The sequence below is a fragment of the Echinococcus granulosus genome (genome assembly GCF_000524195.1).
Source record: "Echinococcus granulosus chromosome Unknown EG_S00014, whole genome shotgun sequence".
In the NCBI taxonomy this organism is placed as follows: domain Eukaryota; kingdom Metazoa; phylum Platyhelminthes; class Cestoda; order Cyclophyllidea; family Taeniidae; genus Echinococcus; species Echinococcus granulosus.
Window position 1 is genome coordinate 1,080,560 of NW_020170394.1, and position 15,430 is coordinate 1,095,989.

The following is a 15,430-nucleotide window of genomic DNA, read 5'->3' on the forward strand; positions in this document are numbered from 1 at the left end:
CCACTTTTGGACTTTGAATTAGCCCCCTTGTACCTCGCTGGGTGGGGCTGGCCTTTTGGGCCATGCCAATAGCCCAGACACCTTCTCCGTGCTGAATATATATGTATATATTCTGCCCGAGTATTGTGTCTTCTTTCGTCTTCAGGGAGTCTCGGGACGCTACATTATATTCTGTGGTCATTTAAGACCAACTGAGTTTGCCACTCCTGCTCCTGTCAATTCTGTGTTCAAAGTTACTGGATTGGCGGTTGCAATCTGTCTGCTAAAATCGTATTAACGAAAGGGGTTTGTGAATCTTTTCTAAAAAGGATTTGAAGTTTACACCTCATGAAGAAATCTTATGTGAATACTACCTTGGAGAGCACCACTCGTATCTGGTGAATTATGGAACCAGACAGAATAAACTAACCCATTACTATGAATAAATTTGCCTTACGGTCTTTCGAGACATTGGCACAGACCGAGATTTTTAAATACATTGTCAGACCAAAGTCAGCTAGAAAACTCATGATGGTAGTTGACAAGCCTAGGTGATCTAACACCTATAATTAAAAATTCCTCTAAGATTCGTGCTCAGGGTACGGTAAAGTGCTGGGTTATATAACACCCAATTCTAGTTTGCATTTATAGATTTAAATGAATACTTACCCTTACTCTTACTTAGCTTAGAAGATGAAAAGTGCAATCGGTTTCTAGGGCGGGCGTCGTGAATCGGATCGTTAGTTCAGCCATTCAATTTACAGTGCGTAAACTTGGTGATTATGCGATGATGAAGATGATTGTCCCCCATGAAGGTAACTGGCTTGTTTGATGGATGAAAACCTGCCCCTACACTGCATAAGGCTTATCATTCCATTGATTGTTCAGTTATATACAGCTACCACTGTGCACAAACCTCTACGCGAATGTAAACAGTTACTTCAAATTACGTAATAATATAATTGCCAGGGAATCAACAGAGAATTTAAGAATAATCCCGGGATTCCCTTGTTTAACATGTGTTGAGTAATCAAGTAATTGCTGTTTGATCCGACCTATTTTTTAACTATTTACAATGAGGCTTAAATTAAATTTATTTTTGCTGCGTAAATATGTTACATAGTGAAATTTTGTACAAATTTAAGGCTTGGGACAATTTAACTTTACTTTCTTGACAGCTGTTGCGTCTGATGGTTAGACCATATGCGTTATTAATTCTACTGCTACCCCAACAATAGAATGCAACTTACCGACCCATGCTATCATCTGCATATTGCACGATCATCCGGTTTTTAGAATGCCAACGTTTTTTAAGTCTTATAAAAACGCCCCTTACATTGCAGAGATGGCTACGAAGACATACTTTTACGAGCCTCTCTCTCTGCCTATGTTGTATTATGCCCGGTGAGAGAGCTAGTATGATTTGCCAATGTCCAAAACCCTCACCTATAAAAGCGAATCAATTGTTCCTCGACATCTCCTTGCATCACGAGTGAGGACTTCCGGCTCCCTATCCTTTTTTAAGGGAAAGTGGCACCCCACCTTGTTATTCAATTACCGGTCTTACAAGAAGAACTGCAGACTTAATTGGTGATCGTAATTTCTACCCAATTGCAGCCTGTAGTTATCTTCAATTCTGTGACTAAACGACTAGTTCCACCTTTACTACTTCATTCATCGTTTGCTGCTCAAATTTTCAGAAACCAAAACTAACGACTTACTTTTAATCAGCTTATTATCATCAAAGGAAAAAATAAACCGTTATAGTACCAAAAGAGGTCGTGCTGTTAAGATGGTTAAAATGTGCTCATGTCAAGGATACTAACGGACTCGTGCATTTCAACTGCTCAACCAAAATTTGCGTCTTCCAAATTTTGAATAAAGGTTTATTGGCGAAAACGATTAAGTCCACAAGCGCTCTTTGGAATGGAGTAATGCCCTGCCTCCAAAGCCCTTATTTTGCATTCTCACAGATTGGTAAATCACATTTGTGCAGCAATTTGATATTCTGAATCCTTACAGATAAGTTTTCTGATCGGATCTTTCCTAACAGTGTTAATATGCGCCATAGTTGCACATGGAATTAACGGAGTAAAGTAGGAGACTGGTAGGAATACTGGTCATGGATTTCCAGAACATTCAAACACCCTCAAAGCTCTAGTGTTTTCATTTAAATGCAAACTAAGGCTATTCATCTGAATTACTTTAGGTAAAAAACAAACCTAGTACCCAAATTGTGCGTTACGAAATTCCAAGGAAACGGAGGATCATGTTGACCTAAATTTTGTCAAATCCATATTTGCTTTGGGATGAAGTTTTAAACAAAAACGCAACCGGAGAAGGCACCACATGAAGAGAAGTTTAACCAGTAAAATAGTCCAGTAATAGTCAGGTCCGAGGGTTCATTTTGAACTGGATTTTGCACGCTCTAAAACCTTTCCCGAACTTTTATCAAAAAATTGTTGCTCACCGTGTCGCAGATAAGATCTTGGATTCACAACTGTTGAATGTTTAGCAGTGGAATGTTAATTCATTATCTTCAAAAATGCCTTGACTACAAAGCGTGTGAATTTACCATTACTTTATTTATTGCCTTAATTGCTGGTGTTCTTTAAAAAGTACCTATTGGCTTAGAAGCAATTTCTGAAAACTATTGTCTGTTTAACAGCAATGGAAGACTTGAAGTAAGTTTCTCTTGGCGAAATTTGAAGGGGTTAAAATAATTCGCAGCTATACACTACTATTCAATGGGGTATTGATGATGCATTGTGATTTTAAATGCTATCATAGCAAAACTGTTGTTTTTTAATGTCTCCTCCTCTTTCCGTGCCGTCTCATTATTCATGGAGGCACAACTTTCCATTTCGTACAGCTAAGTTGCGTCCGTCTTGCGCCCTATAGATCTTGAAAAGTTACTGCACTTTCTGAAGGGTTTAACACCAGCGGACCGTTGGGTGATGCCCTAAAGAACAATGTGTACAGTAGGAGACTAAGGGACACCAAGAAATAAATTATCAAAGTGACGTTCACTGATCAAAAAACAATTTGAGGTCAACAACCGTTATGTAAACCAATTAAGGCAACGATATATGCCAGCTTGAAGAGAAACGTACCGTAACATCAGAATAATTATCAGTCCAAAAGGTTGCCGGTTCTTCGTCCCATAGATCTAAAACGGACTTGAACAAAAAACCAAGTCAAATGTTTTGCATGCATTTCTAAATTGCATCCACGCCCATCAAATCGCGAGGGTTTAATCCACGTAATTATCCACGCATGAAGCAGGCCACGCCTCTGCCCTGCGGCATGGTTCTCGGGCCATGCTAAAAGTACCCCACTTCTAATTAACTTCATTAATATGCGTTTCCTGTACTATTTCGGATTCATTGAAGACCAAGAACACCACAAAGTTTGATTGGTCTCACTTTGAAGATGGCCATGTGGACGATACACTTATAAGCATCTTAAAACTGTCAATTTCCAAATTTAAAACATTCGATGTGCATCAACTCAATGTTTCATTAACTTCTTCAAATCAGTTCTAAGAGAGAAAATAAGGTACACAGACTGCGGTATTTTCAAAGATTTGTCACCAAAATTCAGCTCATTTTTGTGGCCACTTTTAGGGCATCAACTTACTGACTGTGATGTGCACTTAATATTGTCTTACGTTAAAATTTAACCCAAACATGGCATGGAACCTACCCAGTTTCCCGACTTCGATTGAGGTAAGGTGGAAGTTCTATGGAAATCAACCGTTGTAGTGGAACGGTAGTCAGTTGGTTCCACTTTTTCAATATTTTTAGACTTCAATTCATTACTAGGAAGGGATTTCACAAGTCATTTACATCAAAACAACACAACACTTTAAAAAAAAAAAAACATCAAAAATGCTATTCTTTAAACAAGAATTTGTTAACTTGCGAGATAGGTGTGTGTTTGTTCAAACAATGCCCTCAAATCTACTTACACCCTCCCTATGATAGTTAGAAGTGTCTCTGTTAGAAGCCTCTTACATCCACCCTACAATGGCCCACATAGAGTGCTGGAATGACATGACAAGTATTTTGACTCTACACCGGTACGTAGGATGCGGACAGTATCAACAGTCTGAATGCTGCTTATATTGGCGGTCCCCCTTCCATATTCCGTGTCACCAACACATCCCTAATTCATCCAACATCTCTTAACAAGGACAAGGACCGCGAGGATACATTGTGATACACCTTCACCTGATCCGTCCTCGCCCACAGTCCCTCTCACCATGTTACAGCTTACAGGTCGAATCTTTACCACGCGCTTTGTTTAATTAGGTCGTGTAAGTTTGAGAACTCAAGCCACTTTACCACAAAAGATGCCTTTTGAATTCATTGTATCAGTTAATGCAACCATATGCTTTAGCAAAAAGCAAAACACTAGACAAGCATTAGCACAATAATCAGCTAATTTCACTGATACATGTAAATGGCTTAAATAGGATGAAGGTAAGACGTACACAATTTCCTCTTGTATTCTTTCACTTAGATCCTTCATTCTCACACCTAAACAGACACTTCATCGTAAAAAAAGTGGTAATTGAGAAAAAAACAAAAGGAAGGACGGTACCGATGTCGGATGCACTCGAAATTTCCGCTGAATGTAGGCTGCGCATTGGCTCGTAGGACTTAATAATGCCGGAAGATTTTGTTTCGGAATATATACCTATTTGTAGAGGACATGTCATACTCTTTGGAACTATACATCACAATGCATTGCGATCTTGGGTAGCAGATATGCACTTGTGAATACATGTTTAGAAACACTTTAATAATTATAAACACACTTTATAGAGCATAAAATACCGATGGAATATTGTAAGCCTTATAAAGTAGGGCACCATGACTATATACTTCCTTAATTGTTTGTAATATATCAAGCCATTATTAAGAATGCATTTCCCGCGTGAAGCTCAGTCAGAAACTAAGCATTAAAAGACCAAAGCGGCCTGCTGTTAGGTTAAAGCGTAACCGGTGGGCCTACAAGTTGGTAACATTCGAAGCACCCTAGTACCGGTCTACTACGAGTGATAGCGGAAGAAAGTCTGGTACAAAGGTGACAAAGTGAGTGGAAGATATGGGTGAATGTCATTATGAACGTGAATGCTGACATACTTCCAGTATGTGACACGCGTATCTTCACTGCAAAAAAATAATGGACAAAAATTCCACATTTTTCATCTTTTTTATGGCCAACTAAACAAGGAATGAGACAACAATGATGAATAAAATAGCTTAAAAACTTCATCTGAACATTCAAACAAATACTCTATGAGACTGATGGGGGCGTACAGTAATCTATGCACAAACTATAAACAAACCCGTTGTTGACGCTACCAATTAAAACAAAGACAGATTAGAAGTCGTTAAAATTTGTGAAATTTTTGCAATGAACTGCTTCATCCTTCAAATCATTTAAGTTTAATTATTATTTTCGCTTTCAAACACCGAAAATTCTTCAGTAATGCGGCACCCTGTATTATTTATTCCAACATCTAAGCTGGGAGTACCAAACCTACAAGATTATATCACTACAAGTTTGGCATTGTGGTGATCTACTATTTGTCCTATCTTTAGTAGTCTGTGCCGATCGTTAGCTCCCCGTAAACTGCACGTCCATTGACCATGGCAATATCTACTCAGTCATTCTACATTCAAATAAAAAAGTCCTCATGAAGGCAGTACTTTAACTACTTTAGGAAAGGTTCAGCGAGGAAAAACAAATTTGTTGGCTAGGTAGAATATATGAACAATATAGAAGGATAGCGCTAGCAATGGGAACTTGAATCTGCCGAGGTAACAAAACGGCAAGTTCAGCACCCTGAGCTCTGCATAACAACCGCAGATGGAAGGAGACATATTTTAAACTAATCGCCACTAAATACGGGAAAATATCCGGTATATTTGTATCTGAGAATATGAAGCACCACTCTCATGCCAGGTTGTGGATTTCAGGCAAATGGCAAAAAAACACATCGGTGGATCTGTGATATGTGCCACCAGTGAAACATCTTTCAGTCTCTAGCACCACCTCTCAAGAGCACTTCGCCTGACACGGTTGGCCTCACAAAGTACCCAATATTCAGAAAGCCAGACAAGACCAGATATCTTGCATGTACTACCACCAAAAAAACCTTTTCCTTTCATATGCGAGGTCTTTTATTTTCAGTTCATCTAATGGTAGTATGGAACCAGGCCGGAAGTCCTAACAATATAAGCAGAATAACCACAAATGAATCTGTTATGGTTTGTGCTTAGCAGTGCAGATCCGTAGTTAAAAGCCCTGTCTAGTAAAATAATCTTTCGATCGCGCCAATTACCTTTAAGATCTAGTAATCATTAATAATGTAATACGATTGTGGTTTATCCCTCAGTTCTGGTGAGGCGCCACTTTTGAGTGGGCTGGTTTTTGGGCCATGCCAATAGCCCAGACACCTTCTCCGTGCTGAATATATATATTCTGCTCGAGTATTGTGTCTTCTTTCGCCTTCACGGAGTCCCGGGACGCTACACTGGTGGCAGCGGAAAGCAAACCCGATCTTAAAGGACATGTGTCCTGATTTTCCACTTCTGCCTGATAAGCCTTGGTGGAGCGGAAGAAGTACATATATTACGGATGGGAGAATGGTTATGACCCCTAATAGAAGGGTTAAAGTTGCCGTCTACCTTCGGCATCTATCCCATTCCCGTGAACCATCTGGAAGTTTCGTTACAGACTTCCCCTGCCATCCCCCACGGATTTGTATTAAATCCCATCCTTCCTTACCCAAATCTAATTTAGGCCAATGTTCCTACATCCATCTGTAGACACGCATGACAGCCAGCGCAATTCCCCGTCCTGAGTGAAGTTCGTAAACCAGACGAAGCTCCAGATCCAGTTAAGCTACCAAGAGGAATCAGTGACGTTGAGATCAATTATCTCCTCAGTTGCGCGCTAATTTGGTGACTGGCACGGTAGGGTAGCGGGCGTTTCCTTACAGCACCGACTGCGTTGTAATGGCTGACGCGGAAGGTTGATCTGCGGGAGCGCTGGGGACGACGCTCAAATGAGGAGGGAGGCTATGTTATACGATGGTAATTTATACCTCGGTATTGGTGAGACGCCACTTTTGAACTTTTGAATTAGCCTTCTTTTACCTCTTTGGGTGGGCTGACCTTTGGGTCATGCCAGCAGTCCAAACACCTTCTCTGTGCTGAATATATATATTCTGCTTGAGTATTGTGTCTTCTTTCGTCTTCAGGGAAGTCTCGGGACGCCACAATAATTCTCAATACAGAATAGTATTGTTGACATATTAAACTTTCCTTTAGTTTCAGATACGCGAAATGAGAATCACGTTCGAAAAAAGGACTTTTGGTATCGTATAATGCTTAGACTCTACTAAAAAACCAAGGATACTTTAGAAGACCCGAGTTTGCTCTCTCAACGGGGACAAATGATGCGTGCTCACGCACGAGATTGGGATTCAAACAGCCACGTCTATGCAACAAAAGATTTTCAAAACAAATCAGTAGGGGATTTTAAATAGCAGCCATTGCACCCTAAGCAAAACAAGAAATTAAGCATGAATTACGATTACTTAATACGCGATTGACTAAAATGAGTATATTTATTTCCAACCGGAGTCCAGGAGGCGGAGTCCAAATACTTTCAATACTTTAGTTTGATGCCATTAGGGTAGTAATGTTTATCTGTCATTTCCTTTACCTGCCATTTATATGGGTCTAGTAATGATATTCAGGTAAAATTACCCGATCGTTACATATTCTCAAAGGTGTAAATGATATAGTCTAAACATTTTTTCCCAGAGCAAGCAAAACCAAGCCTGCATCTTTAATTTTAAAATTTTTATTTTTTAGTTTAGGTGTTAACTTTAAGGAATTCCTATGCCCACAATTTATTTTCTTGTTAATCTATGTATGATTGACAGGCGCAACATTTTAGCTAGTTACCTTTGAAGTTGTCGGATGGCGGAGAGCATTAAGGTCGTTTGTCGTGTAAGACCTCTAAATGAAAATGAGAAATTAAAGGACAATAACTACTGTGTGAGCTTTCCGCCTGATTCGGCCAACCTGATACGATTGGTAAGATTAATCCTAAATTCCCTGAGTGCGTATTATTACAGGAAAAGGATAAGACCTACGCTTTCGACAATGTTTTTCAACCGAAAACACAACAAGTTGAGATTTACAACACAGTAGCTAAGCCCATCGTCGCCGATGTACTCAATGGATACAATGGCACGATATTTGCCTACGGGCAAACAGCCAGTGGTAAAACCTACACCATGGAGGTTTGATTTCCTTCTCAAGATAATGCATGATAGGGAGTTCTTGGGGACTCTGATTTGCAGGGCATCATCCCTAGAATTGTGCACGATATTTTTAATCACATATATCATATGGATGAAAATTTGGAGTTCCATATCAAGGTTTCCTACTTCGAAATATATCTTGATAAAATTCGTGATTTGCTCGATGGTAGGTAAATGGGGACGACCAGCATATATCTTATAGTTTCCAAAAGTAATTTGTCTGTGCACGAAGACAAGGACCGAGTCCCTTACGTCAAAGGTGCGACGGAGAGATTCGTTTCGACTCCAGCTGAAGTATTCGACATTATTGATGAAGGGAAGGTCAATCGTCATGTTTCTGTTACAAGTAAGCTGTACAAAGCACCAACATACTTCACTTTAATGATGTTTTATCAGCGCGGCGTTTGGTTTTGCTATTGTGTTTCTAATTTTACAGACATGAACGAACACAGTTCTCGCTCTCATTCGATTTTTATGATCACGGTTCGACAGGAAAACCTGGAAACACAAAAGAAACTTCATGGCAAGCTGTACTTGGTTGATTTAGCCGGTAGTGAAAAGGTTGCGAAGACTGGTGCCGAGGGTAGCACTCTTACTGAGGCTATGAATATCAATAAATCACTCTCGGCTTTGGGCAATGTCATAAATGCTCTGGTGGACAACCACGTGAGTGCATATCTCCCTTGAATTCAAATTGAAATATTGTGTCAACTGTACGTTAAGACATTCCCTCCTCTTTCAGGCCCATGTTCCTTATCGGGACTCAAAGCTCACACGGATCTTGCAAGAGTCCCTAGGTGGTAATGCCAAGACAACGATGGTAATTTGTGTTTCACCATCCAGTTATAACGAATCTGAAACCAAGTCCACTCTTTTGTTTGGAATGCGAGCAAAGACTATTAAGAATATCGTTACTGTTAATGAAGAATTAACTGCAGATGAGTGGCGCCGACGGTATGAGCGACTACAGGCGAAGGCTCGTCGTATGAAAGAGATAATCACTCGCCTTGAAGCCGAATTGAAACGCTGGAGAGCTGGTGGGTTGTATTATAATTGCAGTTTTTTAATCTTTAGAAAGCAGAAGATAATATTTACTAATTTCAAACTTGTAAGCTTGACTTTTTCCATTCCATTGACTTTGACTGCAAATCCTCGGTTACTTCCGTTACTATTAGTGTCCGTAATCATACAAGAATTTTTTTGCGCACACTACTTTCCACAGTATCGTTTAGCTTTCGATTTGTGATGGCTGGTATTTAATGTGATTCAAACGTTAATATAATCATCGAAGTGTTCACGTTTTCGGGTTGCCGGTTTACTCGGAAGAGCAATTTGCGCTTTGAAGCGATTCATACTGTACTTCACTACAGGTGAAAGTGTGAGCTCGACCGAATGGATTGTTGCGATGGAACTCGAACTGGAAGAGGAGGCAGCAGCTGATGGAGTAGCGCTGGACACTCCCACGGGTGCGCCTTCAGTGCCTTTCACAACCGAGACGACTCCATCCGGTGCTCCCACTGGCAGACCCATTCATTTGTCCGCGTCTGGCGCCGGTGCGCCTGGTAAGGCATAAGCCGTAGGGTAGTGTGAGAGTTTAAAATCAATTCCATGAATGAAGATACAATCCCAATATTGCTCATCATTATCATTTGTCATTTTCAGCCGGAGTGAGTGAAGAGCAGCTCCACGCTCTTTACCAACAGCTCGACGATAAGGATGATGACATTAACAAACATACGCAGACCATCGCTCGGTTGCGCCAACAGTTGGAAGAACAAGAAGAAATGCTTCGTACTGCTCGTCTGGAAGCGGAGACCAGCCTTGCTGACGTTGCCCAGCTGCAGGTAATCTCTTGTTTATATTCACTCATTGCTAACAAGTAAAATAATTCAAGTACTCTTTCTAAGCATTAGTTTGCTCAGAAAGTTCTGGAATCCAAACGTCGAGTACCTCATTTCGCTTTACTTATGCTTCTTTTTGGTCTGAAATCTTTTGCCCTATTCATCCAAAGCATTTATCTACTATTTTGAGGTAGCTTATCTATTATACACTACTAATCCTCGGTCACTGCCCACGACAATAACTAATGTCTCCAGGGCTACACCTATATTTGATGACCTGATAACCCATCCAAAACGTTCTTTGCGTTCACTTCATGTAACCATCAACTCTCTATGGGTTTTGCCACCTCGGCCCAGTTTACTGCGGTTTGGCTATGCATGACTTCCCCGGCGGCTCTTTCTTGAATGTTCACTATTATTACTGCTTTAGTACTCTGTTGTATTTTGCACTTTTCCCATGTCCACTTTCGAATCTCAGGTTGGTTATAATATGCTTTATTAACCATGCGTTCGCATCGTACTCGATACTTTCAACTTTGCGTGTTCAAGTGTTTTACCCACACAGCGAACAAGCTCTTTTACAAATTGATTTGACTAGGGCTGAAATTTTTATTCCCCTACCGGAACTCATCTGGGAGTGTCGATCGTTTCGTCTTCTCTCATGTGTTAGCCACTGGTGGGATGTTGCATGAGATTATGAATTCCATGAGGATTGAGTCGCGTGCGTGTGGGCGCCGATGCCTTTTTTTTATTTTCTGCGTAGTTTTGCGCTACCATGACGACATTTATAGGCACTAAAGAATCATGCCTACCCACACAATAACTATCTTACCAAAACATCATAGTTGGTTTGTTTGGTTCCTGTTTATGGGATTCAAACATGTAGTTCCAACCTAGAACTTAAATGACGTCTTTGAATCGATTGTGGGATTTACATCCAATCATTAACGTGGGCTATTAAGGCCTTACAAGGTTGTGTATTTTTTGAGATTTTATCCGCGGTTATTGCCTAAATAGGACTACTTATATTATGAAATATCAAACCGATGTACTTTCGATAGTTAAGTGGGCCTCTTCTCATCCCTCAAGATTGATATTCGTGTTCTATCGATTCGCAATCGTTTTGATAATCGCATGCGATCCTTCATACCGTAGCTGGATTCGATACGAATACTGAGTTTTTCTTTTTCAAAATTTAGGCTGAATGCCAATCTAGCAAAGAGGAGGCGAAGGACATTTTGCAGGCTCTCGAAGAGCTCGCCCTCTCTCACGACCAGCGGGAAGCCGAACTAGCTGTTCGCGATCGTGAGATCGAGGAGATCAAGGAGCAACTCGCTCAAACCTCCCTGATTATCAATGGCAAGGAGAGCGAGGTACAGTTGGCTCGCGACACTCTTGCTGCCCAGCGCAAAAAGTACGCTGAAATCCTCGGCGCACTCGTTCGTGATGTCCTTGATGTCGGGGAGTGCATGAGCAATCAACTCCAAGTAAGCTTTCTTTCACGAACCTCTTTCATTCGAACCTCATCATTATTCCCTGTGTGCCAAAAGCATGCATCCACTTTGTAAGCAGCTATCAATTCCATGTTTATCAACTGTCGCCCGTAACCTTGTGTTCACTGCTCCAATGGTGTTGTTGTTTAATTCTATCTTTAGAAACCGAACGTGAACGTTGGCGAACGTCTGGATGAGGAGGCGACAGTTATGCGCCTTTACATGAACAAGATGAGGACAGAAGCTAAAATGCTTCACTCACGTGTTAACCAACTGGAGGAGGAGAGGGTGCAGAACGTGCAGCTCTTGAGAAAATCTGAGGATGAGGCCAAGGAATACGCCATTCGCGTTAGAGAGGTGATTCCTAGTTGTTCTTCAAACTCGCTTTAATTCATTAAGAAAAGTGATTACTTTTGAACAGACACCTTACATTTCCCTTTTATAGACCTTCAAACTATTCCCTTCTCGTTTTTTTGTGGGCAGGGTATACAATTAGCACAGTAACTATTTAAACCGGGGGAATAAGTGTTACATTGGGAGTTTGCTAACAATTATTGCTTGTGCTTGTTGTATTTAGCTTGAAACGAAGGTACAAAGTCTTACGGATAAGGTGGATGATTCAGATTCTCGCAAACGGCAACTTCAAGACCTGGTCGATAATCTGAACGCCGACGTTGCTAAATTGCGTGCCAACGAGCAGCTATTGGCTGGCTCTGGTTCGACCAATAAGGAGATCCTCGCAGGACAGTCAGAAATTCGTGTTAAGCTAGACGAAGAGTTTAAGCGTCAAAGCGAACAGTATGCGCAGCAAGTGAAACACCTACGTGACGAGTTGGAGACCAAGGAGAAGAAATTCGAAGAACTCAAAGAGTAGGTGTCAGTGCCCTTCACATGTTGAAATAACGTAGGAACTTTAATTCATGCCCTGTACATTTCCAAATAAAAGTCAGCTATTTATTTAGGATTTAGACTGGCTAAGTATGATATAAAAGTAATGTACTACTTTAATTTTCTTTATTTCAGTGTGGTTTTTAGCTAAATTCTACGCCTTACCATAAGGCTAATAATACGTATTCAGTAGGCTAACATTTTCCTGTATTTTAGTGAATTGAATCACGTAAAGTTACAGTATGAAAAGTCCACCGAGGAGAGTTCTGCTCTCAAAAAGCAGTTGGAGACTGCGACACTTCGTCTGGAGGCCGTCGAGAAGGAGGAGACCCGACGTGAGCAGTCAAAACAGGACCTTCGCGCTTTGGAGGAAACTATGCTTAAGGAATTTAACACTCTCGCCACTCTGCGTCGCCTTTTCGTAGAAGACTTGAAAAATAGAATTAAAAAGGTAAGAACTTTCGCTTATTAGCTAATTATTCTCATTACGTTTTTGTAAAATGTTGCTTCTCATATGCTGAAGAGTAAGGGTGCACTTTTGTTTCCTTGCTTTATCAGTCTACGAGTCGGATGAACGCAGCTAAGGCGGCCGAGGCGGCTGCAGCTCACCAGGAAGGCGAAAACACCGAAGTTGCGGGTCTGAAGGAACTCATTGGTGAAGAGGAGGAGGACGAGTCGAGTCAATGGGGATCGCTTGCTCAACGCGAAAAGATCTCCTTCCTAGAAAACAATCTGGCCAAGCTTACTAAAGTGCACAAGCAGCTTATCCACGACAATGCCGAACTTCGCTGCGAACTGCCGAAGCTGGAAAAGCGACTTCGGGTGAGTCATTTTGATCTATCACTATTGTTGTTATTTTGTAAATGCCAAGTAACTACTGGATTGCTGGCTGTGTAGATTAAAATGGTTCCAAGAAATCCTATCTTTATTTGTTATATCTGTATACTTTGCAGTAATAGAAATAGAGGGTATCGTTGTCTGAAATTGGTAGAAGTGTACTTTTTGGTTGACCAACTTACAATTAGTGTCACCAATAGAGTCTAATTATTCTTATAAATAGATTTTTTTAGAATTCTCACTACTGCTGCGCCTTGCATTGGGGTTTAAGTGCGCGTTACTTTTTCCTCCTAGATGTGATTTCTTTGCTCGAATGGCTCTTGAAATTCCGGCCTTGTTTATAAGTACTGGTACATGTGAAATTACCAGATACGGTTCACACAACGGTTGAGTTTGTGCTACCCCTCATACATTTGTACCTTTAAAAATTGCTAAATTTCGTTTTTCGCCCCCACCTACATGCCTAATATTGCGAATGAACATCAGACAACAGCTCATAATTCGGCTGAATTATTCGAGACCTGCCAATTTCTGCGCCTGCGTAATTGGCGTATACTGGATATTTCTTCTACTGAATGGGAAACTGGTGACTTGGGCGTTATTTATACGCATTTGATCCTGCTGGACTAATTTAAACTCCAAATTCGTTTAAGCATTCATAGCATCCCTTCCTATTCAATTATGAAATTAGGAGTTCGGAACTATTATTAGAGTGCAATCTTTAAGTTGTTTGCGTTTTCCCATTATAGTCGACGGTAGAGCGTGTGCGCAGCTTAGAGATGTCACTGAAGGAGGCGAAGGAGGGAGCGTTGCGGGACCGAAAGCGATACCAGCACGAGGTAGACCGCATCAAGGAGGCTGTTCGTCGCAGACAGACAGGTCGTTTTGGCAACCCCTCGGCCATGATTGCCAAACCCATCCGTGCTGGCCACGCACCCTCCGCCGTGGTCTGTGGTGGCGGTGGTGGCGGAGCAAACGTTCGATCCTCCTAAACCATGGATTAAGCATCTCTGACTCTCTCTCTCCCCTTCCTCCTCGACGTCCCATTTCGTCTGCCCCTTTAGTGCTGCCACTTCCGCCATCATTGCCCTGCGCATCAAATCTGGCTGTGGATGTTAATGAAATCCTCTCCACCCTATTTCACACTCTCTCCCTTTTGGTTCTTCGAATTGATGTGTCTGTCACATGGTCCTACATTACTCTTTAATATCCCTATCTTCCTTTTTCTTCATCTTCCTATCACTGTGTTTTGTTTAACATTTCAATATATTGCCGCCGTTTGGAAGGACAAGGTAATTCTATTCTATGCATTTGGACTTAGTCTAGCGAGACGGGAGAGGCTAGTCAATAGATGCCTTCATGACGGAAAGGATGCGTATGTGATATTAAAGTGTTAATACATACTAGTGCAGACACATGTGTATTCAGTAGGCGTTTGGATGCCTGCCTTATTTAGAGACGGCAAAATATGCGCCGAGGCTATCGTTCTGTTGTTATTTGAAAATACTGACAATGTTGTATCTTCTGTGCAGACGAGATTGACATTTTAAAGTATTGGGGTTTGTTTCTATGACTTCCCGTTTTTTCGCGTGAAAACGAATCGACTAGTTTTTTCGCACAAAAAGTGAATGAACAGTAGCCGGCCTGCGCTATCGACCATAGTATGAGGAATTTCCCGAAAACCACATTGTTGAGGGGTAAAGGGGAGGTCATTTCGTTGCCCTGTTTCACTAAAAAAGGGGAGCTTAAATGCCTTGGATTACATCTCCATCACGCACGATGGAGCGCAAGCTGCTCTTGGTGAAACGCTAGTAGCCATGACTGCATGCTGGAATGACTAACCCGGACTGTGGGTCTACACAAGCAGTCGTTGCACCTCTGTCACAACTGCCCATGCCTCTTCAGAGCCTGCAGGAGGCCCGTATGAGACACTAATTAAAAGAACGAGAAATCTACAAGCAAAATTTAGTGGTAAAAATTGTAGATGATGAGTTCGAGTGCAGTTGGTGTGGACTTGTGATTGCTAATAATAACTGGAAAGC

At 41.2% G+C, this 15,430-nt stretch overlaps 2 protein-coding genes across 2 annotated transcripts; one reads left to right on the forward strand and one right to left on the reverse strand. All coding sequences in view use genetic code 11, as the record gives it.

The window, feature by feature from the left end:
* Positions 1 to 2,851: 2,851 nt before the first annotated feature.
* Positions 2,852 to 4,702, reverse strand: EGR_02989 (hypothetical protein; the record flags this gene model as incomplete). Its single annotated transcript, XM_024492238.1, has 5 exons — positions 2,852 to 2,941; positions 3,093 to 3,158; positions 3,685 to 3,799; positions 4,475 to 4,520; positions 4,585 to 4,702. The coding sequence occupies 5 exons, from the start codon at positions 4,700 to 4,702 to the stop codon at positions 2,852 to 2,854; spliced, it is 435 nt and encodes a 144-aa protein (XP_024353433.1).
* Positions 4,703 to 7,982: 3,280 nt separating this feature from the next.
* On the forward strand, positions 7,983 to 14,380 carry EGR_02990 (Kinesin heavy chain; the record flags this gene model as incomplete). The annotated part of the gene is made up of 14 exons (XM_024492239.1): positions 7,983 to 8,099; positions 8,141 to 8,308; positions 8,342 to 8,495; positions 8,532 to 8,675; positions 8,766 to 8,995; positions 9,072 to 9,366; positions 9,700 to 9,891; positions 9,992 to 10,173; positions 11,370 to 11,657; positions 11,826 to 12,020; positions 12,241 to 12,533; positions 12,768 to 13,002; positions 13,110 to 13,373; positions 14,138 to 14,380. 14 exons carry the CDS (start codon positions 7,983 to 7,985, stop codon positions 14,378 to 14,380), a joined length of 3,000 nt encoding a protein of 999 aa, XP_024353434.1.
* Positions 14,381 to 15,430: the final 1,050 nt, after the last annotated feature.